Raw genomic sequence first — 24,603 nt, forward strand, 5'->3', positions numbered from 1 at the left:
TCAATCTTTTAAATTCTTCCATGGCTGGTAAATGTAGGGTGCTACTTATTCCTTCTGGGTTTTTTTTTCAAAGTAGGGCAGGTAACATTATCTCACGGCCTGTTAGACCCTGATTGTTGTGTTGTTACGATGTTATTCATTCTGTACAGCCAGTGATAGAAAGGCTCTTGAGATGAGAACAACAGAGGCACAGCAGAGGACAAGTCCCTATTTCTGACAGAAGTCATCCTGTACCTGTAAAGTTTGAATGTTACAGGTAGCCTTACTTATCTTCCGTTAGCTGCTGGTTTTTACAGCTAGTTTTAGTCTCGCTGAATGAACGTTTGTGTTCTTTTTTCTTCTTCATAAGTAGCAGCAACAGATGCTCTCTGTTACATCTGTTTTGTTGACACTTATTTTGTTCTTATCATTTAATGATCCCTCAGCGATGGACATCTTCAAACATTTAACAGAAAAGAACAACTCAGATGCTGGATATGGCAGAGGTCCATGTACCTGAAGTTGTTTGTATGCAGCAGTTAAAAAACAAACAAAAAAAGATCAGGTAGACGTTAAACCCAAAAAGATCATAATCTACTTCAAAAGGTTTGAAAAAGCGCCCTCTTGTGGTCACATCTTGATGTTACACCAGTTTATCTTTGTTTCCATTTTTTTCCCCCACATTTAAATTCAGCATAAGCACCACTCACATAGACCACAGAAATACTCCAGCAAACATGGCTTATAATGGCTGAATTCAAATGGAATAAGATTCTTTCTCCAGCATGTCCACCGCCTGCTGTTTGTTTAAAAGTACCTGCTGTGACATCACAGATGCAAGGTGAAAAACACTCCGACGTCTGCACCCACAGAGAGCAACACAGCAGCAGTTTTTCTTCCACGTATGATCCCGATTTCAAAAAGACAAACTTGAAACAGTTGCCATATTCACGTCAATAAACACGCACTATAGAAAACAAAAGGTCCTTCTTACATTCTTCACCCTGTGGACGCTGGTTTACTTAAGGAAACCTGGCTCTGGCAATGGCTAACTACTTATTGAGTATTGCACATCTAGCAAATCAACAATTTGTAACATTATTTTTTCCAGAGAAATGTACAGTCATTATATGTATATATTAAATAAATACTATATATAGAAATATATATATAATATTTATTTGTTATCCTCATAGTAACATGCAATCGATAACAGCAGACCACAGACGAGAAAGTTTTACAGCAGAACTAGAACAGTAATTCAGAGAACACTCACATTATTTTGGGGTTCAAACACTTTTTGAAGAAGCGTTCACATGCGGTGCTCTGGTGCAGTATACAGTAGCTTTTTTCATGATGGGATGTCCTGCACTACGAGAGGGTCTCTGGATGTTTCACCAGTTTAAACTTGGACAGACTGGAACTTTACAGTAAGCACATATCACAGAACAACTCACACAGTCAGATGGAGACGAATATGATGAGGGAGGGGAAAGGGGGGGGGTGTCTACTCTGTAGTGACACTCCAAGGCTGTGCACGGGACCTGCATGCACTTTGTGCCTTGGGGAAATCCCTCACATCTCCTATCGGTAAAAACATTTGTGTCTTGGCAGCGGGAACAATAGAAGACAGAGGAGAGGAGCTTGAGGGGAATGGTTCCTCCCAGCGTACAGAGCAGGCAAACCTTTAGCTAGTTGGTATGATCATGGGGACGACAGCAATGAGCAATTATTTACACGACATCACAGACCGAACACGTTACACAACAGGGACTTAAAAGGATTTCAGGCTTGTATGTACAGGAGGAGGGAGTGGGATTGTGTGCTTAGACTAAAGTTAGGGATTGTCAGAAGTCTGTGGATTCAGAGCTGAGAAGCTGTTTCAAGTAGAGAGGCACACCGAAGGAGGGGGAGCAGACGCAGGATGTGGACTAGCTAGGAAGGGGTCTTGGTGACAGTATCTTGTGTTTTCCTTCGGCCTCCTTCCCCTTCACTGCCGCCACGTAGGAGAAAAGGCAGAGGACGGAGTAACAGATCTGATGTGCCTGCAGGAAGAAGAAATACACGAGGGAGAAAAATGTGCAGGTAAGAGGTTACGTTTGTGTTGAGTCAAAAGATAACACAGAACCTCCTCAAAGCTAGAGGAGAGGCTCCTCTCATGCTAAAGGAAGACAAAACATTCAACGATTCTGCACTACCTCGATGCACAACACATCAAGTTTTAGTAAACATCATTGAATGTGAACATAACTTGAGTAATAAAAACCCAACTGCACCTTTAATTTCTATTCTCTAAACTTTGCATTCCCAAACTTCTAAACATTTGAGCAAACTGAACTACAAATATCCAACTGTGAAGAAAAAGAAAAATGTCTGAGTGGTGTTCTAACTATCTGCTTGAAATGTATAAAGACTTGAGTCCTTGAGGATCCAAGCTTCACTAAATCACTAACAAAATACATTTTTTTGAATGGAGCATTTAATTGCTAGGACTGGCCAGTGTGTACTTATAGATGATGGTTGAAACATCTATTTTTATTTTTAATTGGTCACCTTACACAACAGGAGGACTGGAGGCAAAGTATAACTATTCAGCCCATAAAGCTTTTCAAACTTCTTCATTTTCTCATTAAGAATATGATCGGGGTTCAGGTGGAGCTCATGTTCAGGCTGCAGAAGTGAAATGATTTCATTGGGCAGAAGATAAAGTGCAGACTTTGGTGACATCTGCTCATCACTCAGACTAAGGAGACTAAAGAGTCTCTCAAAGGCTGATGTGTCCTCTAAAACCCCTTCACTCCTTTCTGTGGAACTCTTCCTTTTAGATTATGGTTTCAGATTTCACCCTGAAGTACATGTTGGTCTGCCCAAGTGAGGGAGGACAAAATTAAAATAAATATTTCTCATGTTTAGAAGTACTAATGTCAAACATTGTGTCAGCAGTCGTGAGGACTCACCATGGGTGTCTTGTACTTGTGGATCACCACTTCTTTAGTTTCAGGAACTATGCCGGTGCAAGAGACAAAACAAAGAATTCAAAGGAAGCAGGAACCATCAATGTTTGAGAGCTTTGGGGGGTTACAGGGAACGACTTTCAACAGGGTGTAAAAGATGGGATGTGGGTCAAGAAGAATCCACGGGTACAGTCAAGAGAGCTCGGGGGGGGGGGGGGGGGGTGTTGGACTGGCCTGTACTTTGGGTTGTTCAATTATTTCATTGAAAAATAAGAATGTTACAAGTGAAGGAAAAAAAAGATCAAGTTTAATCTTTCATCAGATTTACAATCCATGAAAGTCCTTTCCAAAAGACCAGTGTTATAATTACACTTTTTCATGGAGAGGTATTTAATCTGAGCTTGTGACTGCTGAGACGTTCATGACCCACAAAATGAACAAATAAAAACAGACATGTCTTCAAGAGACAGCATAGGTTGTAAAGTTTCAAAAGTAAAAAAGTAAAAACACAAGAAGAGAAAAGGACAACCTCCCCTCCCCGACCCAGATACCCTGTTCCCCTCCAATGAACCGAGAGGTCAAAACACATCACAGAGAAGCAGCCACAAGAGGCCAAAATCCTTTGACCCGGGACCCCGTCACTGCCCACAGGACAGATTGACTTTTCATTAGTAACTGTGAACCCATAGCAGAGATGAAGAGGCTAAGATCTGGACAGATGAAGAGGAGGGGGGGTGGGAAATGTTAAATCCCTCCGCTAACTCGCCCACCAGAGATCTCCACATGCTGAGATTTAGAGGCAGACTATCAGAGGAAGAGGACAACATGAGAGATGAGGACTGGGTAGTGATCTCCAAAATGGAAAGCAAGTGATGAAGGAAGCAGGGGGAAAAAAAATCATGGTATGAGAAAAGAAACAAAAAGAAAGCAATGAAAGGGTTTTGAGATTGAAAATAGTTTGTGCGTTGAATAAGAAAGGAGAAAGGTGACAACACTTTACCTGCTGGAGAATGAAGGTTTTCATAGTGGCAAAGATGAGGGCAACATTACAAAAGCAGCACAGAGACACGGCAGTAACCCAGCCTGGCACTCTACTTCAACCTCTGACATCTTCTCAGTAAGTCATCTTTTTTTGACTTCTTTCTAGAGATGTAACCTGTGCACTAAAGCATAACTCACCTGCTCACGACGGTCTAAACTCAGAGGCAGCCTGACCCTCAACACAAACCTCCTTTCTGTCTTCCATTTTTTACAACACTTAGACTCTCTGACCACCAAGTCCAACTTTGTTTTTGGATTAAACTCTCTAATAAGGTTTCAAGAATGTATCAAATAAACTATCTTAACTAATATATCACCAGAGTGTATGAGCAAACTTCTCAGGCAGGTGTAAATGTTGCTTTTGTTTAGGACTTTACACCAACAGGATTAAGTGGGTCATTAATAAACAGGGTAATTGTGTAAATGCATAGTAATGAATGAATTAAAAGCTACAGAGTAGATAACTGGACAGGATTTTTTTTGGACAACATTGGAGCTCTCTGTGTAATAATATAATTCTTTCATTTCTATACATTTGAGTCCTTCACCAGATTTGAAAACATAAATACAAATTACACAAATGTATCCTCTCTTCGGCCTTCAGTATCTTCTCTTTTTGCTAGAACTCACCCTCTGACTATAAAGCACTTTAATGAATCCTATTTCAAATTGTGCCTCAGTTATTATTATGGAACATTTTTTATTCCAGTTTAGTCGTAAAATCAAATCTGTTGAGGAAAGGTACCTTTCCTGTCTGTCCCCACAGCTCTGTTTTATGCTGTGCACACGTGTTCCTCTCATACACCGTGTCCCTGAATGAACTGTTGCTCGCTCTAAACCTCCATGCTTCAATGCGTCTGAAAGAACACCTCGTCCACTCTGTTAATCACCTACAGACGTCGCTGTGTGGTTGTCCCTCGAAGAGAGCAAGTATCCAATTTAGTGAACCCTTATTAGCTCTCATCACCACGTTAGCCATGAAGCTGAGTTACTGCCGTGCCGAGTACAGGCCTAGAATCAATAGATGGTGTAATTACCAAATTCCTCCAGGACAAAGACTCCCTTCACTGTATTGCACTTTTTAATGTGACTCAGCTCTATGAAAACCTAAAAACAAACAAAAAACAAACAAAACAAGACAGAACATTATTAACTCAACAACACTGGATGAAAAGTAAACACTTCATATTGACTAAATTAACCATGTTAAACTTGTTTTATTCAGTATGAAAGGTCAAAATAAAACAACTACACATGGAGTGCAAGCTTGTAACGGCTAACCAAAGGAAAAGAAAAGCACACTATGAGAAGTTTCCATGATCAAACGTATACATGGGCGACGGTTCAATGAGGAGAAATGTTTTTAAAGTCAAAGCTAATTCAACATATGACTGGTATCATAAATGTAGCACAAGTTTAAAGTTACACTTGAAGGTAAACATCAAGAATAGATTAAACAACACATTTCTATCTATTTATGCTCAGAGATGCAATATGGCCCATATGATGCATACATGGAAGTTCCATAAAAAATGTAGACAAAGACACAAAATTAGGTTTGACAAACAGCTAAGAAGAGTTAAAAGAAAAGATAGAGAAGAACAACAAAGGAAAACCCAATAAGATGTAACTGCTAAAAAGCAAACACAGCAGAGGTTGTGTACCTTCCGCTCCTTGCAGGGGGAGAGAGCATGGGAGAGAAATGGTTTGGATTATTATCGGACAGAAGAGCACAAACACTCGACGACACTCCGAGAGGGCGCTATCCGCAGGAGCCATTGTAAACGATTCAAAAATCAAGAATCTAGCTAAGACGTTATCAGAGCCAATATTTTATTTTGAAAAGTCACAAGAAAAATCAGCCCCAAAAAACTAGGAAGTAAGAGAAAAAAAAAAGAGGGCTAGAGGTTTGGCTAGGGTATTGAGATCTGGATTCACCTTTGATTTCCATGGACTTTTAACATCTCAGTCCCCCAGAGCCCTCCATGCCTCCTCCTCCAGCAACAACGGCTGGCACCAACACCACCGCGCACACAGCAGAACAATGAGGGCAGTCACTAATGGACAGGTAAACCCTGCTACAATGTGTGATGTGTCAATGCCATGTCACCGTAGAGCGGCCCATCCAATGATTCAGCTAACTGTCTGACGCTCACATTAGTCATGATGTTAAAAAGAGGCTTGATGAATCAATAGACTGTACATCTAAAGTGGACACTCTGGTCCACACAGTCAACGTTTAAAGAGCCTTACAGTGATGTTCTTTCTCATGGTCAGCGGGCCATTTGAATGGCATTTTATTGGTTACATATAAACGTGAGATTGTTTATTTTGTTTGGGAAGTGTCTTTTAATAATTTGTGTCCTGCACAAGGACTAAGTATAAATTAGCTTTTTTTTTTTTTTTGCTAATTCCAACGTGTTGACATCTTTTATTTTATCTACTTGGCCAACATGGTGCCCCGTGCGAAGCCTAAACATGTTCTCAAATGCACGGTTGCAAGAACAAACCAAGAAAAACAAATCTGAAGTCTGTGGCACACTGCAAATAACTTAACTATATTGAGAGCGAACAGCACGTTTCGCCTGTAGCTTCCTCAGGTTCGCTCACAATAAAATATATGTATATAAAATGACTTGTATAGGCGTCCACCAGATACAAACACTGAGTAAACATTTTCCTGAAGTTGATGTCTTATTTAAAGTCTTCGTAGATGTGGTGGAATTTCTGTAGTTATTTAGATTATAATGTACAGACGTCATTAGGTTTATTCACTGTTCTCTAACGTCAGTCAGACCTGACAGAGTTCAGCTGTTATTAACACCAAGTACAGCTTAGAGAGTGTCAACTGTTTTTCCTGATATCTGCAAGGATGTTTGGTAGACTTATTGTCTGCTCCAGTGTTATAGATGTCACAGTTTAGTCTAGGTGGGTCAGTGTGACATGACCCTGATAATGGTAATGTCCTTTGGGATATATGCCTTTCAAAAAGTTTGGCAGATGTGGTTTAGCAAGACACGAGTCCAGAAGTGTTGAATCATGTCTCCTCATGAGTATTCTTCTTATGTATAAACTTTCATCAATGTAAGCCATCTGAGTCAACTGAATCTTATTGTGTGGAGTCAAGTCTTAGTAATTTCCTCAACAGTAGATACGCCATGATATCACGACTATAACAGTCCCATTTAAACCAAGGGGTCGTGGCTTACTGAGTTAGATCATTTTCTACCGCAGGAATCTGAAAAATGTCTTTTTCCAGCATGAAACTGTACTAAAAGAATATCTGAGGAGTCAGTTGGTCATTTAAAAAAAATATTGCATCCTGATTGATCTCACAGCCACCATGAATAACAGACCAACCTCGCTTTCCAAGCTAGCGCAGCCTTTGGATAACGTCACGGTGTTTTCTTCTAACCGCTCACTTTTTCCAGCTTCTCGCAAAATGTCAAATTCAACGCATCAAACAGCAGTCAAACTCACAGGAGCCCTCCCAGCTGCTAAGTCTACTTCTTACATACAGTCTATGATTAAATGGGATACAGTCCTGCTGAAAGTAATGTGCTAAAAAAAAACACCTGACTCTATTCATGATGATGTTTCATTCTTACAGTTTAACAATGGTGCTAACGTAACAAATTAATTTTAGAAATGTGGTGCTCTACATTGAGATGCTTGGAGAAAATAATTAAGAGTAGATCAAGACGGATACAAAACAATGAGTTAATGATCTATTGATGCAATGATTGAATGATAGACAATCATTTGAAACTATCTTTGTGTTTGACTCTTTTGGTGTGAATATAGTAAATAGTTTATATTAAATTGAATATATTGTTAACATAATGAACTAATGAGCCAATATTCAGTCTTAGTTTAAGTTGACATTATGAGAAACAAGCAAACTGCACTACGACTGGTTTATGCACACATATATCACTAGAAAGTAAACGTTATACTTCTGTACCAAGTTATAGTTATTCCCTCCGAGTGCTGCTTCTCTCTCAGAGGACAGCAGAGTGATTAATAGTCATTTACGGAGCAGAAACAAGCTAATATCTGTCTGAACCGTTTGTTAAAAAGTAGCTCCAATGAAAACTCTCCATGGTGAGGTTTGTGGATTATTCTAAGTAAACAGAGCTTTGTTGCAGCTGAATCATTGTAAAGAACTCCTCCAAGCACCACAAATGAGATTCCTGAGATCATTTTCTGAAGATCTGGATAAACATCATATATCAGCATCTGAAAACCACATGACTTTAAGAGAAAAGATGTCTTGATGTCTTGTAATTTGGTGGAACTGCCCCTAAAAATAATTTATCAGTTTAATGTTTGATATCTGGTGAAGAATACTGCAGGTCAACATGTGTCAATTGTCTGTTTGCTACGATCCCTTCAGCATACTTCACAGAGTAACCAATCACAGCTTCACTTTCTAATCATCCTGAGGAAGAACACAAAACCCGACTACGCTGCAGGTGTGATGACAACACAAGACAATGGTCAAGGGTCCAAACTTAAAATATGAGAGTTGCTATTAAATAGCCAATTATTAATGAAAAGTCTTTGCTCAAGGCCATCCGTCTTACCATCGAAGCAACACACACACACACACACACACACACACACACACACACACACACACACACACACACACACACACACACACACACACACACACACACACACACACACACACACACACACACACACACACACACACACACACACACACACACACACACACACACACACACACACACACACACACAGATGCTTTCTCTCCTCACATCCGGTAAATGAAGAATGAAGTTTGTGCACCACAGATGTCAAAAGAAACTTGTGTGGGAGAGTGTGTTAATATTGTTTAGGAAGAGGCATGCATATGAACACACATACACATACACATACGAACAAACACAAACTGAAAAAAGCAAATCAAAAAAAGCAAAAGCACAAACAGGAACTCTTCCTCTAAGGGGAAAACATCAGGTACAAGTAAATGCCAATCAAACGTTTGGACTACTTAAGATTCTTTTTATGACAATAGAGGAAGAAGTCACAGAACTAAAGGAAATGAGGCAAACAGGAGAGATGAGTATAGAGTTGGACAGAAGGAGGGGATGAACCATCATGAGTGAGTTTTAGTTTCATGCCCTTGTGTGAGATGAGAGCCACTTTCTCTGCCGTGGTACTGGCCTCTTACCTGGCTGTGCATGAACTTAAGGTTGATTCCTTCCAGCGTGACCTGCAGCAGTCCACCCTCACCGCTTTTCATGTCCTGGACGGGGAACTCTCCGCCAAGCTCGGGGCCTGCAGGAATCAATACTTAAGTTAAGAAATACAGATTTTTAAAAATCCCTAAAAACTATAAAAGTTGTAGATTTTTATGACCTAAACTTACATAAAAATACAATACAGGCAGGAGCATTTAAAAGGATTCAAGAAAAGGAAATGAAAGCACAGCAAGCCTCTATTGAAAGACAAAAAAGAGGCCCAGCATATTCACACACTCTTCATTTTTACCTGGCTTGATGCTTTGCTGTCTTGCTGCAGCTCTTTCCATACTATCTTTCACACAGTAGTAGAGTTCACGACACTGTAAGGAGACAGGAAAGCAATTTGAATTTTGTCATCAATCTCATCCTCAAGTGAATTCAAGCACAGGAGAGGGAGGAGGCAGATCCTCACCTTTTTGGTATAGAACTTGTTGAGCTGCGTCTCTTGGCCGTTGCGTCTCCAGAGACACAGCACCTTGGTCTTAGGGCAGTAAGTCATGTTGATGAGCTTCTCGTACCACCAGCGCTCGTATACTGTGCCAATGTTGCTGCGCAGGACTATACAGTCATCACAAACCTAAAACCATAAAGAGAAAATTTAATTATGCACTATACACTCAATGTTTCAGTTAGACATAACTCAGATCTACAAAAATGGATAATACGCCAGTGGGCTGAGTTAGAAACTACAAATTCTAGACCTGCTTACCTCCATGAAAAAGATGTCTCCCGTGGTATCAGTGCCAGCATGTACAACAAATGTCTGCTTTTTGATGTGCCGGCTTCCACTGGGCCTGATGGGCAGCTCACGGCCGTTCTACAAAATATGTTCAGTACAAATTTAAAAAAAGGATGAATAGAAGTTTGATAAACCGGACTTTTTAAAAAAGAGACAAGAAATCACCATGTTGGCCAGTTTGTCCAGAATCTCGTTGATCTCTTGGCTGTATGAGAGGCCGATGTGAGACTTCCCCATCAGGCGCCTCACCTTCTTCCTGATGTCATTTTTGGTCAACTAAACAAAAACAGACACGAGGAACAAACGTTGACATAACAAATGATCATACTTGGTGTAGATTATAAAACAATGACAATGTCTGATGATTAAAAAATTACAAACAGGCGTCCGTACTTTCATCATCAGCATGAATGCTATCATGTTGTGCAACAGGGTGGCCAGGAGTCTGTCTTCATCGTCCTCCAGACGCTTCCGGTCATGTTCTCCTAGTGACAAGTATCTGCAGAAATCAGACAAAACATAGAAGAGCAAGTCCAGTCCAGACCAGAATTAGAAAAATAAATGTAAAAAAAAAGGTGGTATACAAATTTAAAATGTTAATATTTTGGTATTATAATTCCTTTTAAAAATCATGCAGGAAACTGCTGGAATAAAAATCCACCTTTCAATCATCTCCTGAGGTCCCTGGTCCATTCCCATGCCCTCACGCTCCAACATCACAGCGTCTAAGTATGCGTCCTCCCAGAACTGCAGCTGGTCCCACAGTGTGGAGCGCTCCTTACCTGAACAGATCAACACAGCTCACATGTAGCGCTTAAAAACCTGCAAAGCTGGAAGATTTCAGCAACAACACAACTGATCGATTCAAAAACAGGCATCAAAGTGCAGCCAGAAACATGCACTTTTTTACTCCAAATAATTTAAGGACATCTACCTAAAGTAACTTACAGAAGACATGGTAGTCATAGAGAGATCACTATTCATTTACAATGATGATATCTCTCTAAAACTTGGAAAAAATTGTTGCAAAGTTTAATCATGAAAGACTAACATTGTGTCAACATTGTGAGTAACCATTTATTGTAGCTCTCCTCAAACCACAAGTGCTTTCAGAAAGTGAGAGGTGCATTTGTCTTAGTCATGTAGTGAGAATCAATCAGACCAAAGGCAATTACACATAATAATTCTTGTTGTAGTGTAACACTGTAAAGGAGGGAGGTTTGAACAGGTCCAATAAAACCTTTACTTGAATACTTTTCAAGGGCTAACATTTATAGATGCTGCCTTTAAGTGCTAAGGGGCTGTAGAGTTCTTGTTTTGGTTTTACGTTTCCTTGCTGTCCTTTTTAAAGAAATTAGGTTTCAAATACACACACCATTATTGAAACCATAAAACTTCAATCTGTGGCAACTTCCAAGGATTAAAAATAAAACATTAACCAACTTTCGACAGGTTACAAATGTGGAATCGAATATTTAAGTCTAAATATCAGCAGTCTAGCCAGTTCCATTTCCCCACTTCTATCATAAGTTGTAACGTATTGGAAAGCTTGACATGTCCCAATCTTATTTACCAGCTGGTGGCTCGTTTGAGTGTGCTACTCTCATAATTACATTTCTCACAGCACTTGAAGGCAACATGCACTCATCCAATATGCAAACCCATTAAATTTGGAGCTTCGGTCAATAAGAAAGTTAATCTGAAAACTTGGGGAAACGCAGGTGCGCAGACATTAATATCAATTTTAGAAGTTAGAGTAAAAGTGAATTGAAATCCAGCTTTCTTTGATTTCCTTTTGAGGGAAAATATGCAGCACTGTTCATAGTTTCCACTTCTGTTTCATGTGAAGAAACACACAGATGTGCAGCTCACAAATAGACAGGAGGAACCCACATCCCCATCCCAGAACAGATAACACACAGAGCTACTCTACAGGGAAGAATGGATCCATGTCAAACACAAACCCACCACACACACCCACCACACACAGACAGGAAAAAGGGCAAAGGCAAAGGATTAGCCCTACTTAGAGAAAAGGTTTCCATGGCAGCATCCTCTAGTTGATCCCAAACGGAGCTCTTATCTCGGCCTGGAAGAATTCCCCAGGAAAAACAGCAGCAGGAGGGACGAAGCAGCGAGAGCAGGAGGGGGTTAGGCGAAGAGGTGAGTAGGTTTAATAGCAACAACAAGAAGAGAGCGAGCCGAGAAACCACACCAAAGGAACAAAACCCAGGACTTACATAGACGTACCGAGCTAGGTCTACCTTCTTATTTACAGCCTAAAGATTTCTCTTTTATGAAAGATTGATTTCTTTTTAAATGTGCTTAGCAAAAACAAGAAAATGCTGTGTGTACTGGAGATGACATGTAAATGAGATGTTCAAATAGGTCCATACTTTTTTACATAATTAAAGATTTCAGTTTAACTTTAGTCAATTTAATTCAACCTGTTTATTTTTGTTCAATATATTGTTAAAGAAAATCAACTACTTTGTAGAAGCTGAAGCCATGACTTTTTTACATTCCTTTAATTTCAATTTATTCTTAAATTATTGTTGTATACTTTATATCTGACCTTTAATTTCATTATCTTTTATTGTAGGTTTTATTTTAACAAACTGCTTAGACATGTAAGTAAAGTACGTCACATCGACTCAAGTCAACACATTTAATTCATCCCTTTCTAATATCAGATGTCAGGTTTTACAAAAAATGCTGATGTCACTGTATAACCTTTCACCGTGTAACAGACATTCAGTTCACTTTTTCTTCAGAAATATTTAATACTTCATCACTTAACATTCTCACATGTCCGAATTCTGCTTTTCTTTTAAAAATAACCCCTACCAAGACTAGTGAAAGTTCACCGTGGTTACAATCGAAGGCGAGAGGTTGCACAAGTTGTAGTGAGTGAAAGGTCACAACACTTAGCACCTTCCTTATATGTATTTTATCTTTAAGAATTGAGGTTGTGTAGTTTAAATCATTTTTAAACAAAGATAAAGTTAGTAAAGCAATGCAGAACAATCTGGAGTGTGAGAAGATGTCTCAGAAAACTGTGTAATGTGTTATCAGGATTTATAGGATTAGTATTTGTTTTATAAGAGCACAGGACGGATATATTTGAATGCCATCTTTTTGCACAACAAACAGAGGAAGAATCGGAAAGGAGACAGCACGACATACCCAGCAGGCCTTCACAAAGATAAATCCTCATACTGATGTCCTCCATCGGCTGTGCAGGCTGCCCCTTTGCCATACTATGTGCATGATCTTTTGCCCCCGGTTTTAGAGTGTGGGTCTTTCCCTGAAGAAACAGAAAAAGTAATGTTTGTGCAGCAAAGTTTCATTCACTTTTAAGCATTGATTCATGTGTTTCTATTTTGATCGTAGCATCATAAGTACTGCAGATACTTCAGTCCTAATACTATTAACCTCTGGATATATACGGCCACAGGAATACCAATCAACTTAATGGTTTGTCTGAAGGGCAGTGCTCGGCTGATCAAACGCCTCCTGCAACTCTCTCTCCTCTGATGAAGTCAGTGCAAAGGTCTCAAATGTCCTTGAAGAAACCTCCGTGCTGAATTGTGGCAGAAATCACTTGAAAGCTATTCAGACTGGAGAAGAAAATCTACATGGCTGCAGTGTGTGGGAAGACATTTCAAAAGTCATCCTCATCTTTTTTTTGTTGAGGAAGCTGCTGAGGCATAGCATCCCCCGCGGACCACACAGAAGGACTGAACAAGTGCAGGCAAGACGGAAACACGACAGTCATCAGATGAATCAGAGGTTTTGCCTTCTATTTCTTACAGATGGATATAAGAGTTGGGTTTTCTCACTCCTCCTCTCCAAAAACTGCTGTAGTTGTTCTCATCAATGTTTATTCAGAAGTTAAGTGACGGAGTACTTTGGATCTGGGACTAGAGGGGGGTATTGTTGTTAATCTGCTCCTGATATGTGCCACCTACCGAAGCACATTAGGCATGTGTAGTGATCAAACTCAGGACCAGGGCGATAATTCTTTTTCTGAATGTTGCAACTACTTTTTTTCCTAGAGCAGTATCTTCTGCAACAATAAAAAAAGATATATCTTTAGCCTAAGGCATACATGTTCCCAAGAATGTTCACAGGTCCACAGGCTACAAATACAGTATCTTGCAGTTTGTCCACATACAGCATATCGAGTGAAAGAGTCACCTTTGCTGGCAGCATCCTTGCTAGTTTGTGCCCTGCAAGAGCAGCAAACAGCTACTGATGAAGAAAGGTGAGGGTCATCCCACCCAAAGTTTTTTGAATATGTTTTTGGTGCGGGTGGTGAACAGCACGATGAAGAGTTTTGGAGTTTTGTTTTTGTTTCCCAAAGTGTCAGAGAAGCAGTATCATATCAAATGCGATGCGCAATCTCTTTGCCTAACCCCAGCTCAGTGCTCTGTGATCTGGTATCTTTGGGTAGATGCTGAACCATTGAGCCAAGTCAAACAAAGTGCTCCTGTTCTGCAGCATGCCTTGGTGATGAACACCACATGTCTGGCCCTTCATTGGAATCAATCTTCAATCACTCAGAAATATTTCTGGGCTGCCACGGTTTCTTATAGCTGTCAGGTGTGCTGCACTGCTTGTACTCGGTCATGGAGAGTCCAGAGACGTGTTCCTGTCCAACAGAATGGTCTTATGCCAGACAGAAAACGTCTAGAGAGGGAGTTTATTTTCTACATATTCTGTCATCTGACCATTCAGCCTTTTTTTGAAAAGTGAACGAATGTTGATCTCTTAAAGTTCTCTCACATCTTTACCACAATTTGAGCCTTAGCATATAACAAACTCTGAATGGCAGAAGAAACAGAACAACATTCCAGGACTTTAAATGTTCTCACATTATTCAGCACACGTTTTAAAGCTCAGGAAATCTAGTTGGCATTCTTTTTTTCTCTTTTAAATCATATAAACTAAAGACACCTTGTAGGTAGTTGTTTATAAGTAGATGACTTCTTCATAAGTAGAAATGGATAAATGTTGTGATGAAATTCTCTGATTTAAACTAAGTTTTTATCTAAAGTAACAACGGTATAATCTCCCTTTTTCAGCTGCACTGAGTTGAATACTTACAAACACTGTGCTTGTGGCAGGATTGGTTTCAATCTCGCTGTCAGAAAGAGTCCCTCTAGACTGATTTAAATGAGGAGCAACCCTCCCACCGAGGCCGTCTCCTGCTGTGCTGCTGAGGTCGCTGTCGGCTCCAAGAGTCTCACCGGAGCTGTTGCTTATCTGAAAGATAGAAATCCTGGTGTAAGGGCAAAATACACAGAATGTGGGGATGTCTCACATGCAGACGGTTAAGTATAAAATCAGCTTTATGCATCCATTTAAACATGTAAAAAAACATAGTTTTGAATCTTCTCATTGCAGAGTATATAGTGTACTCTTCATCAGTTGACCCAGCTCATTATTGAATTGGGAATTTTAAACCACATGACATATGATAACCCAAGTCTCCATATTTTTGATAGTTGAACTATTCCATCATGTTCCTCGTCATCCCGTCATCTGAGAACTGAAATGTCATCATGTGATTGGCAGGGTGCACTTGTGTGTTTTGTTTCCAAGATTCATTAGAGTTCAGACTGACAAGTATTGCATCTTTAAACATTTTTAAAGTTCTTCAATAAAAATTAAATAGAAGCTTATGAGCTTGAATGATGTTTTACTGCAAAGCTTGACTTAATAATAATCTGCACTGTCTGGCCAGTTAAGAGAAAGGGCTAAAGGATTACAGGTGTAAAAAAAATATGCTGATACAGGCAATTACCCTTACACAGGGGAAGTAAATCCAACTTCACAGTCTTCAAATAAAGATAACACTTATAAACTACTCCTTTCTGAAAAAATACAAAACCAACCAGCCAAATACGCCTCCTATTTTTCTTTCCTTTGTTTGGAATTTGTAGTTTTTGGAAAGAAAACACTTTTAATTTCAGATTCTCTACACTTATATTAACATTTTACATTCTCATTTCATCGCCTCTGCAGTTTCCCTATTTTTAATGTATGAACCATCGGACCAATTCAGATTCCTTGTGATGTAAAAATAACTTGGATCACAATTATCACCCTGGAGTCTACAGCTAATATGTTGAAGCACTGTGCTGCAGGAACAGGGCAGAACAAAGTGAATATTATCTGAGTTGGCTGTGCCCTACCACTGTGCTGGCCTCTGAGTCCTGGCTGGTGCTCCTCGTTAGGATCGGTGGCTCTGAGCTCGTTACAGACTCTGTGTCGCTTTTCTATACAGAGAAACAACGGATAGAGGAAACCAAAAGAGAGAGCGATCAGTGGTACAGTTATTGGTAAGTAGTAGGAAAGGTGATGCACCATGAGTTGTTTAAAACATTCAAAGATTGAATTTAATAAGTGCACAAAGGCTTCATAGCTTTATTAAATTCATTGTGGGCTGCAACAACATATTATCCAACATAAATACTCTAAAAAGAATAACCTGAGATCCAGATGTGACACTGAGGCCACTGTCAGCACTGATCTGTGATTTCTTCTCCTCGGCATCAATCACCTGGGGGCGCTGTTGCTTTGATCCATCAGACCCTGCAGGACAGACATGACTGTCAGCACGCTTTCATGAACGAGTCTCATCTTTTGCCTTACTGAGAGTTGCTTCACTTAAAGCCACCACAGCACAGCAACACTGATGCTACGTCCAGCTTAAGTGCCAAAGCCTTCATTTAAACACTGAATTACAATTGTGACACAGCAAAGCCGACATTACCTTATTCATGTTGGTGAAATTGTTTCTATGAATGATTTAAAGCCTTTATTTGCTTTAGCTGAACATACTGGGTGAATATAATCAATCTTAAGAAGTAAGATAACTTGTTTCATACATTTTGCACACATCTAAAAATACAGTACAAAACTGCTGCTTAACTGTGAGTGAGAGCGGACAGAGAAGTTACAAAGGGGCAAGCAGAGAGTGCCATAAAACTGGGAAAAAACAAAAACTGCAAGAGCGCGACATTACTTCTCAGTCAATGCTGCAAATGTGGCTCAAGTTACACCAAAAACAACAAACAGACACAGGCAGTTAGGCATGCAGACAAACTGATGGACAGTAAAGGTGACATTTTGGTGTCAAGATTTTGTCATTTATCACCCGAGTAGGTGCAGACGAGACGGCAAATACATCCTTACACTTCCTTGGTTTTCAGGTTGTCCTGACACCTAACTTATGAACCATATAATATAGCCTCGAAATGAGCCAGCAATTCTGAAAACTGTAAATACAGCAATCCAACCGGAAAAAATACAGCTCAACAGCAGGACAGCGCAGAAGATATTTATCTCTACTTCTAATGATGCATGTTGTCAAGTATAAAAACAGACTGGGAAAAAAAATTGCTTGAATTTAAACTGGTGCCTTTATGTTAGTATTACAATAACTATGTTTAATTTAAGGTCCCTCAAACAGCCCAAAGGACTTTGTTGTATTTGTTAATATTTCTTACGTGAAGAATAAAAAAAAGAAAAACAGTTTAAAAAGCGGGAAAAGTAGAAAAAAGTACAGACACCCTTCATACATCACCACACTATCACACGTGTTAGCTTATACAGTTTGTTCTGCATTCTACCTTTGAGCTACAGCATGAATGTATACAAATGGAAAGTCATCACGACCTGATTTCGCATCAAGCTAGCGTATACTTACCAGAACCTACACCCGCTGCCATCTTGGGTCTCGATTAGACACAGCATTCATTGGTTTAATTTCACACAAGAGGAATTATTTGACCCTGGGTTGTCTTATAGCAGATGCCGTTATTGTTTTATCACTATAGGATACAAACAGTGTTGTGTGCAGAAGCTACACAACTGAGACATCTAATTTTCTCAGTAGTCAAGCCCATGTGCATTCTTGATATTTTAATATCACACTAAGACTCTTTTTTTTTTGCTTCTATTCATTCTGATACTTCCTGAAGAAGCGATTCTTTGCAGCTGTTCAGGTAAGACACTGGTCATTTATAAAAATGGGAGAGAAGGGGGTTGAAAAAAAGGTCAACAGCTGAACACCCCAATCCTCTTTCTTTTTTTCTGGTGTGTGAAAAGTCTCTTACTCTGTGGTTTTTCCATAGCTTTTTGCTTATCCTGGTGCTTGCTCCACAATTCTACCCAAGATGCATTGCAAGCAAGGAGAGAAAGACAGAGAGAGAGTCAGAGAGCTGGTTGAAAAGGCATGTATGGTGGATGAGCATTAAAATCAAACAAAAACAAAATAAGCATTGAGAATCTGTCATTACTAAAGAAGGTGTTTTGTAATGTTTGCATGTAGCTGTGCTTTAATCTGGATAAAATGAAAAAAAAAAAAACTATTTTATTTTTCAAATTGGATCCACTGAATGTCACAGCTACTAAGGTAACATTACAACACACCCAGAGGTCCTGGCCCTAAGTCCTGGAGAGCCACACAGTGATGTCAGAATCAGCTGTAAGCGCCGACCACTGGCCACTGATTTCATTGACTGCATTTGTCTGGCTCTTCAGAGCACAGGTGAGAGAGAGAGAGGGTGATTCGGAAAAGAGCATGGGATGGGGTTGAGAGGCCGACTAGTCAGCAGGTGAAATGGAGCAGTTGCAGAAGCCGGGATGCAAGTCTCACAGCAATCTGTAGAATTGAAGGTGCAACTTCTAACAGGAAAAAGAAGGGGTGCGGGTAGGAGAGGTGTCAGGGTGGTTGACCGAACGTGTCCCCCGTATACAGACCCAGCATCATTCTCAGAAAATTAAGTTGTAGAAAAGATTACTAAGGATTCTCTTAGTAACTTGACTTTGTCACTTTGGTGACCAATAGAAAACACTTTCTGCAGTGAAATTTGTCTCTTTACTGGGACTGTTTACTGGGGAGTGATGCGTCCACCCTCCATGCTGAGAGCAAAAGGGAGCTGCCATTTTTCTACAGCACGCCTCGCAGAAACCTGCAGCAAAGACGAGCATCAATTTGACTATTTATGCACATACCTCTGGTTTCCCTCGTCCACTACTGCAGATTTAGGTATTGGAAGACCAGAAATACAAAAGACATGCATTCAAGGTGCTAAGAGGCTAATGACAGAACTCCAGAGAGGCAAACAGGGGCACAAATGTGTAAGGGAGGGGAGACAAACACACGCAGTCCAGCCTTGAACACAGGGAAATATTCCAGACACTTTAGGATGCCACTTAATATCTACAAGGATCATACCAGGGCCAAACTCAGAATTAGGATTCAGATTAGAATTTTTATTTTGAAATATTAACAGTAGTCAATTTTACATGAATATGTCTAGTGTCCCAGGTTAAAGTGTATGGAATATCAAAACACCTGTAAGAATCTGTCTGGGACAAGTGAGGGGATCTTTCTTTGAGACGGTTGGAGCAGGGGAGGGGGGGGGCTGATATCAAGGTTGCTGAGCTGGTAGGAACAGGGTAGGGACATCTCACAGTGCACATGCAACCGCGGCTTAGGGTGGTGTACACACCAATCGAGGCAATAAAGTTCTCCTCGTTCAGACTCCGGGTATCAAAATGGCGGGCTCCTCTGCCCATTGTGTGATGCGGCAGCTGCAGGTGGGGAACATTCAGGAAACCCTGAGGTCTGGCAGTCTCCATATGACCAGAAGGACTCTCTTTGCTCCCCGGGCTGCCAGCACTGTCTGAGGGGCTTCGCTTGCGCTTTTCTGGGTCTAACAAGTTACCGAAATTAAGGGCCAAAGACGGAGTTACAGAAAGAGAAAATATGTGGAGAATTAGATTGAAAGAGGATTAACAGTATTAGATAAAAAAAGGAAAAACAGTGAAGATATCTAAAGCTTGAAATTAGAGTTAATGTTTTAGTTCAGTCAATGTCTAGCATGCAGCTTGAAGATTAACGTCAATGCAAATACGAAGACAAGTGTTAGTAGCAAAGGGCCGCTGCTGTTAAGTCTTAATATAATGAGCTGATTAAATAATTGAACAAACCTAAATGTACACATTTCTGAGCTGAACTTTTGGGACATACCTTTGGTTTGATAATGTGTGCGAGCTATTTCCAATAAGCTGAAGACGCTGGCCATTCCTCCAAGGCCCGCGTTAGTGTAGGAATGCTCCAGACTGGAAACCGTGCACTTCAAGATGTCCAGCATACCTTTGTACACTTTCCTGCTCACCTCCTGAAAACAAAACACAGCGAAAGGTTTAGGAATGAATTTAACAAGACAGAAAATAAAAGAAACACAACAAAAAATGAATAATAAAGAAGATCATATATTCCTTTTTAACTCAAGAAAATGTGAAGTTCAGTCAGAATCATGGTGCGTTCAATTTCGGTAAAATTGACCAACAGAGTTAGTAGTTATCATGCTGCCTTAAGATGCTGAGGTCACTTCATGCATATTTACATTTTGTTTATAACTGATAAACTGATTTGTTAATTTCCCAGGGTAAAAATAAATGAATTAAGGTACACTGAGGGATTTTGACATGCTGTTTCAAAACAAGCAACGTGAATTCATCATCTTTGGCATTTTCACTATTTTCTTACATTTAACAGTCTGAATAACACATTGGAAACAATTGACAGAATAACTGATAATGACAATTATAATTCAATGCAGTCTCAATATAATACTTGTGTAAATCAGTGTACTACTAGTGATGAAAGATACAACAGAAAACTCAAAGTACTTTGGAACACACTTGACAAAGGTCAAGGTAATAAATTGGTGATACTTAGCAAGAGTAGTGTGGGGGATTTTTTTTCTTTTCAAGTAATAGTCCCAAAGATAGTCAAATTAGACTTGCTAAAAAGATTTTTAAAAATACTGAAGGAATAAATAATAACATCTGAAAATCAGAATGTGATCTCTGATTGAAGGAATTGAAACGCATGAAATTATTGAGTCACATGTAAACATTTTATTTATACTTTTATTCATCAGGCTTTGTTGGCAGTGTTGTGTAATTCTTGGTCTGCACATCAGTGAACAGTTTGGAGGGGAGAAACAAACATCTCACCACATCGCGTATGATCTCCTGTCTGGCGTCTTCCTCAGACTGGACGGCTCTGTTCAGTTTAGACAGCACAAAGACACGAAGCTGCTCATTCTCCAGCAGGCGGCGCACTTTCTTCATGTTGAGCCAACCAACTCCCTGACCATCGAGAACACTCTGGACCACCTCCTTCAAGAACTGTTGGTTCTCACTGAATCAGAAAAAAAAACACAGTGACAGTCATATTTAACATATGAAGGTTATTACACTAAACTTCATTCAGACAGTATCTATCAATACACAGATTATGAACACTGGAGATTATAAATATGGTTTAAAACACAGTTCAGACCATATTAATAATCTTGCAAGAGAGAATTTTGTATTTGGAAGAATTCATTACCTCGTGTTGTTGACCCGACCTTGAGGAGAAGGTGATTCTCTCTTCACAGTTGGACTGTGCTTGATTACAGAGGACTTCTGGTCGACGAGTGCTCGTGGTGCACGGGCTCCTGGAAGCAAAGCAAAAGTATTGATGTTTTTGAACGCCACATGGAAAGATAACCAAAATAACAAAAGAAAAATGCTAACCAGTACTAGGTCACTAAACAGAAGAGTACTCAGGAGAAATGGAAAGGGCACACACAAAGGCACTTGCTCACCAGGAACTGTAAACCAGGATAGGAAACAATTTCCAAACAAGTAGTACGTTTTCTAAAGCTACCACATCAGACAGAAAAGAAGAGAGGAGAGCAGTTGACATCACTTTGTAAAGAGGACAGACACACCTGGATTCTAAAGAGGTTATCTAGGACAAATTACTGGAGCTGCAAGAGTCTATTAATATAACAAGAGAGGTGAAGGACAAATCACACAGGAACGAGGGGCACATAAAAACACTCTCAGTACACACACAGGAGTCCAAAATGGTGCTTTTGGTGGTGGCATCACACAAAAGCAGCACAAAGATATGAGGTTGTACAGATGATAGTGTGTCACACATGTCATGCATGGAGGTAAATAATAGGATGTGCGGATGGCAACAAAACGTATAGCTGTCATACTACTTGGAGAGCTCATTCGTTTTGATATGTTTCTGCAATTCTGGTACATGTTCAGGATGTTCCAGTGTACCGCGTGTGTTCGGGGTTGGGTCAATCATGTTAGAATTTGATCATTTAAGAGATGAAAAACAACAAGTCACGTGTATCTATAACCAACTGAGGGGGAGAATCAATGGGATTGCAGGCGCTAATAGCACAATGAATTGCGCATTAATTGTCCCCTCTAGCTTCCCATCTCAAGGTCGAGTTCACAAAAAAAATATTCAACAGCATACAGGGCCATAAAGTTTGTACTGGTGCTTACAGTTTGCTCCCTTTTTGATGTCCTCATGTTCCCTCTCTGCCACATGCTGCTGCACCATCATGCTGATGGAGCTCAATTTTGTCCACTCACACATGATGAATTGGAAAGGTAGGGTTCACCTTTTCAAGTTTATTGTGAAGTCGAGTCTCAACAAATGTGATACAGGTTTCATCATTTAATTCAACGCTTCCTACCAGGATCAAACCATCACTATCCTTCCTGTCCTGTGTAATGGCCCGGACGCTCCATACATGCAAGAGTGTTACGTGCCCTTATGTGACAGGTTGAGCGGTGGGTTAAGCCTAACACAGCCATGGAAGGATTTAATACTTGATAATATATATCTAAAAATAATATTTTCAGACTTTTTAATTAAAGACAATTTGTTTTGAGGTCAAACAAAGGTGGAATTGTTGTCCTGATCACTGGAAAGTTTGAGCTTGACAACCATTACAAAAAAATGTGGTGCAGTTACCATCAGCTCTCAGCAGACAGACATCGTTTTACCCTGACTACACACGTGGCTATTAGCGTCATCATTTGTGAATCAGATGTTATTTCCAAATTCATGCTTCTTCGCATTAAAGCAGACCATTTTCCCCCAAATGAATGCATGTAAATATGTTCTAAGAGCACTCTCTGCAGCAATGTTTCACATCCCATCTACTCAGGACAGGTTTTTTTTTTTTAGGCAAAAAAAATGTTGTATCCTCAAAATGTTTTGGTAAATGACAGAAAGGAAGTAGTTCCAAGTGCAATTCTAACCTGTGTCTTTTAAAAGATACATTTGCACCTTTAGATAGCTTGAGGATGCATTAATGTGATGTCTTATGCAGTGAAATCTGGCTCTACAGCACAGATATATTACTGCTTATCTGGTCCAGTAATATTCAGTCCAGCTCCCCTATGTGTGTAAAGATGTACCAGTGAGTGGGAATATGGACTGTGGAAATTCTAAAACAGTTAGACAGCCTCCCATCATTTCTTACCAACCAGGGATATTGTATTGTTAAAGCTGTGTACCTGGGTCATGACCCCTCAAAATCTGAACATAGAGCAACTAGAGGATGAGGCAAAACAATGTGTTCCCATTTAAAATCACTCAAGGGGAAACACATTCTTGGCTAAATCCAGAGTAAATCAGGAACGTGTCTGTGTGATGGTCCATCACACTTGTTGATACATTACACTGGTTCAAGTTTTGAAGGAGTAAAACTCAAACTGATCAAACTTAGTGTGACCAGACTAATAGGACATATGGCCAGACCTCATTTGTTTAAGTGGAGTCGAAGTTTGAAGGAATATGTAAAGCAATAAAGGATGAATGCAAACAATTTTCCTTAGTTAACAAAAGATCACATGCAGATGTGGCATGTTGAAGAACAACTCTGACAAAGTTTATTTAAGTGCAGTAACTCACAGCCCTGCAGTCCCAAGCTGTGATGACTGCATAGTGAGTACACATATTTGAAGACATGTCTAAAGGTAGGATGAGCTCAAGATATATCCATTTTGTTATTTGCCGTTCTAAGTCATCAAAGGATAGAGGAGGAGCACACTCCTACATGAAGACTAAACAAAGCTTTTCTGATCCGACTTGTGTCACTGCAGGCTTAGTTTATTGTCAGTTTGATGCGTCAGCGGGGAGCCATTGTTTATCATTACGGCTAGGGACACAAATTTGGTTAATATGATTGCACAATTGTTCAGCATGAGTTTGAAAACCAATACTGCATACCTGTTCTTTAACAACTTGAAACACAAAGGCTTCTTACAAGAATGATTAACATTACCACAGAGAGTGAGGAACTGCTTATAGATTGTATCTACCATGAATATAAGCAGACAGATCCTGGATGAAATTAGAAAGTTTGTTGGAAACAAACAGTAGGAGCTCCAGTAGAGCCTCTAGCCAGATGCTTTCATCAATATGTTTTGTTGGACAGCCTGCAGGCCTTGGCCAGACCCCAGCTCTTAACTGTAGCTTTTCAAAGTGGCTAGACGAGCTCAGTGGGTTAATGGAGGATACAGCTATTTTAGATGATCGTTGATCTTAGGGATCAAATGATTTGTTGACCAGAGTTACAAGGGAGCAATAGCAGGGAAGCCAATTTGAATCCCAGGTCTGATGCATTAAGAGCTTAAATGCAAGTGAACAAAAAGGTCAGCCTGCTGACATAGTTAGAAAATTATGTTATTTTAAACTTAGCTGCAAAGTGTTCCCCCG

At 39.9% G+C, this 24,603-nt stretch overlaps 1 protein-coding gene across 5 annotated transcripts in view; it reads right to left on the reverse strand.

The window, feature by feature from the left end:
• Window positions 1-1,134: 1,134 nt before the first annotated feature.
• Window positions 1,135-24,603, reverse strand: part of madd (MAP-kinase activating death domain) — a 50,638-nt gene continuing 27,169 nt past the window's right edge. For 2 of the 5 annotated variants that reach the window (XM_061064787.1, XM_061064641.1), the window contains 19 exons: window positions 21,412-21,520; window positions 21,033-21,219; window positions 20,038-20,188; window positions 19,517-19,720; window positions 18,116-18,166; window positions 16,486-16,589; window positions 16,190-16,273; window positions 15,099-15,257; window positions 13,176-13,296; window positions 10,651-10,771; window positions 10,383-10,488; window positions 10,155-10,265; window positions 9,960-10,067; window positions 9,663-9,827; window positions 9,498-9,570; window positions 9,178-9,284; window positions 5,012-5,081; window positions 2,937-2,983; window positions 1,135-2,024 (listed from right to left, as the gene is read on the reverse strand). In XM_061064787.1, the coding sequence (XP_060920770.1) occupies window positions 1,911-2,024; window positions 2,937-2,983; window positions 5,012-5,081; window positions 9,178-9,284; window positions 9,498-9,570; window positions 9,663-9,827; window positions 9,960-10,067; window positions 10,155-10,265; window positions 10,383-10,488; window positions 10,651-10,771; window positions 13,176-13,296; window positions 15,099-15,257; window positions 16,190-16,273; window positions 16,486-16,589; window positions 18,116-18,166; window positions 19,517-19,720; window positions 20,038-20,188; window positions 21,033-21,219; window positions 21,412-21,520 (2,192 nt within the window). In that variant the 3' untranslated portion in view covers window positions 1,135-1,910. Of the gene's footprint in view, window positions 2,025-2,936; window positions 2,984-5,011; window positions 5,082-9,177; window positions 9,285-9,497; window positions 9,571-9,662; window positions 9,828-9,959; window positions 10,068-10,154; window positions 10,266-10,382; window positions 10,489-10,650; window positions 10,772-12,015; window positions 12,079-13,175; window positions 13,297-15,098; window positions 15,258-16,189; window positions 16,274-16,485; window positions 16,590-18,115; window positions 18,167-19,516; window positions 19,721-20,037; window positions 20,189-21,032; window positions 21,220-21,411; window positions 21,521-24,603 lie in introns of all 5 variants that reach the window. The other 3 variants (XM_061064556.1, XM_061064707.1, XM_061064863.1) reach the window with 3 other exon arrangements.

The sequence above is a fragment of the Labrus mixtus genome, chromosome 1, assembly GCF_963584025.1.
Source record: "Labrus mixtus chromosome 1, fLabMix1.1, whole genome shotgun sequence".
NCBI classification, from domain to species: Eukaryota; Metazoa; Chordata; class Actinopteri; order Labriformes; family Labridae; genus Labrus; species Labrus mixtus.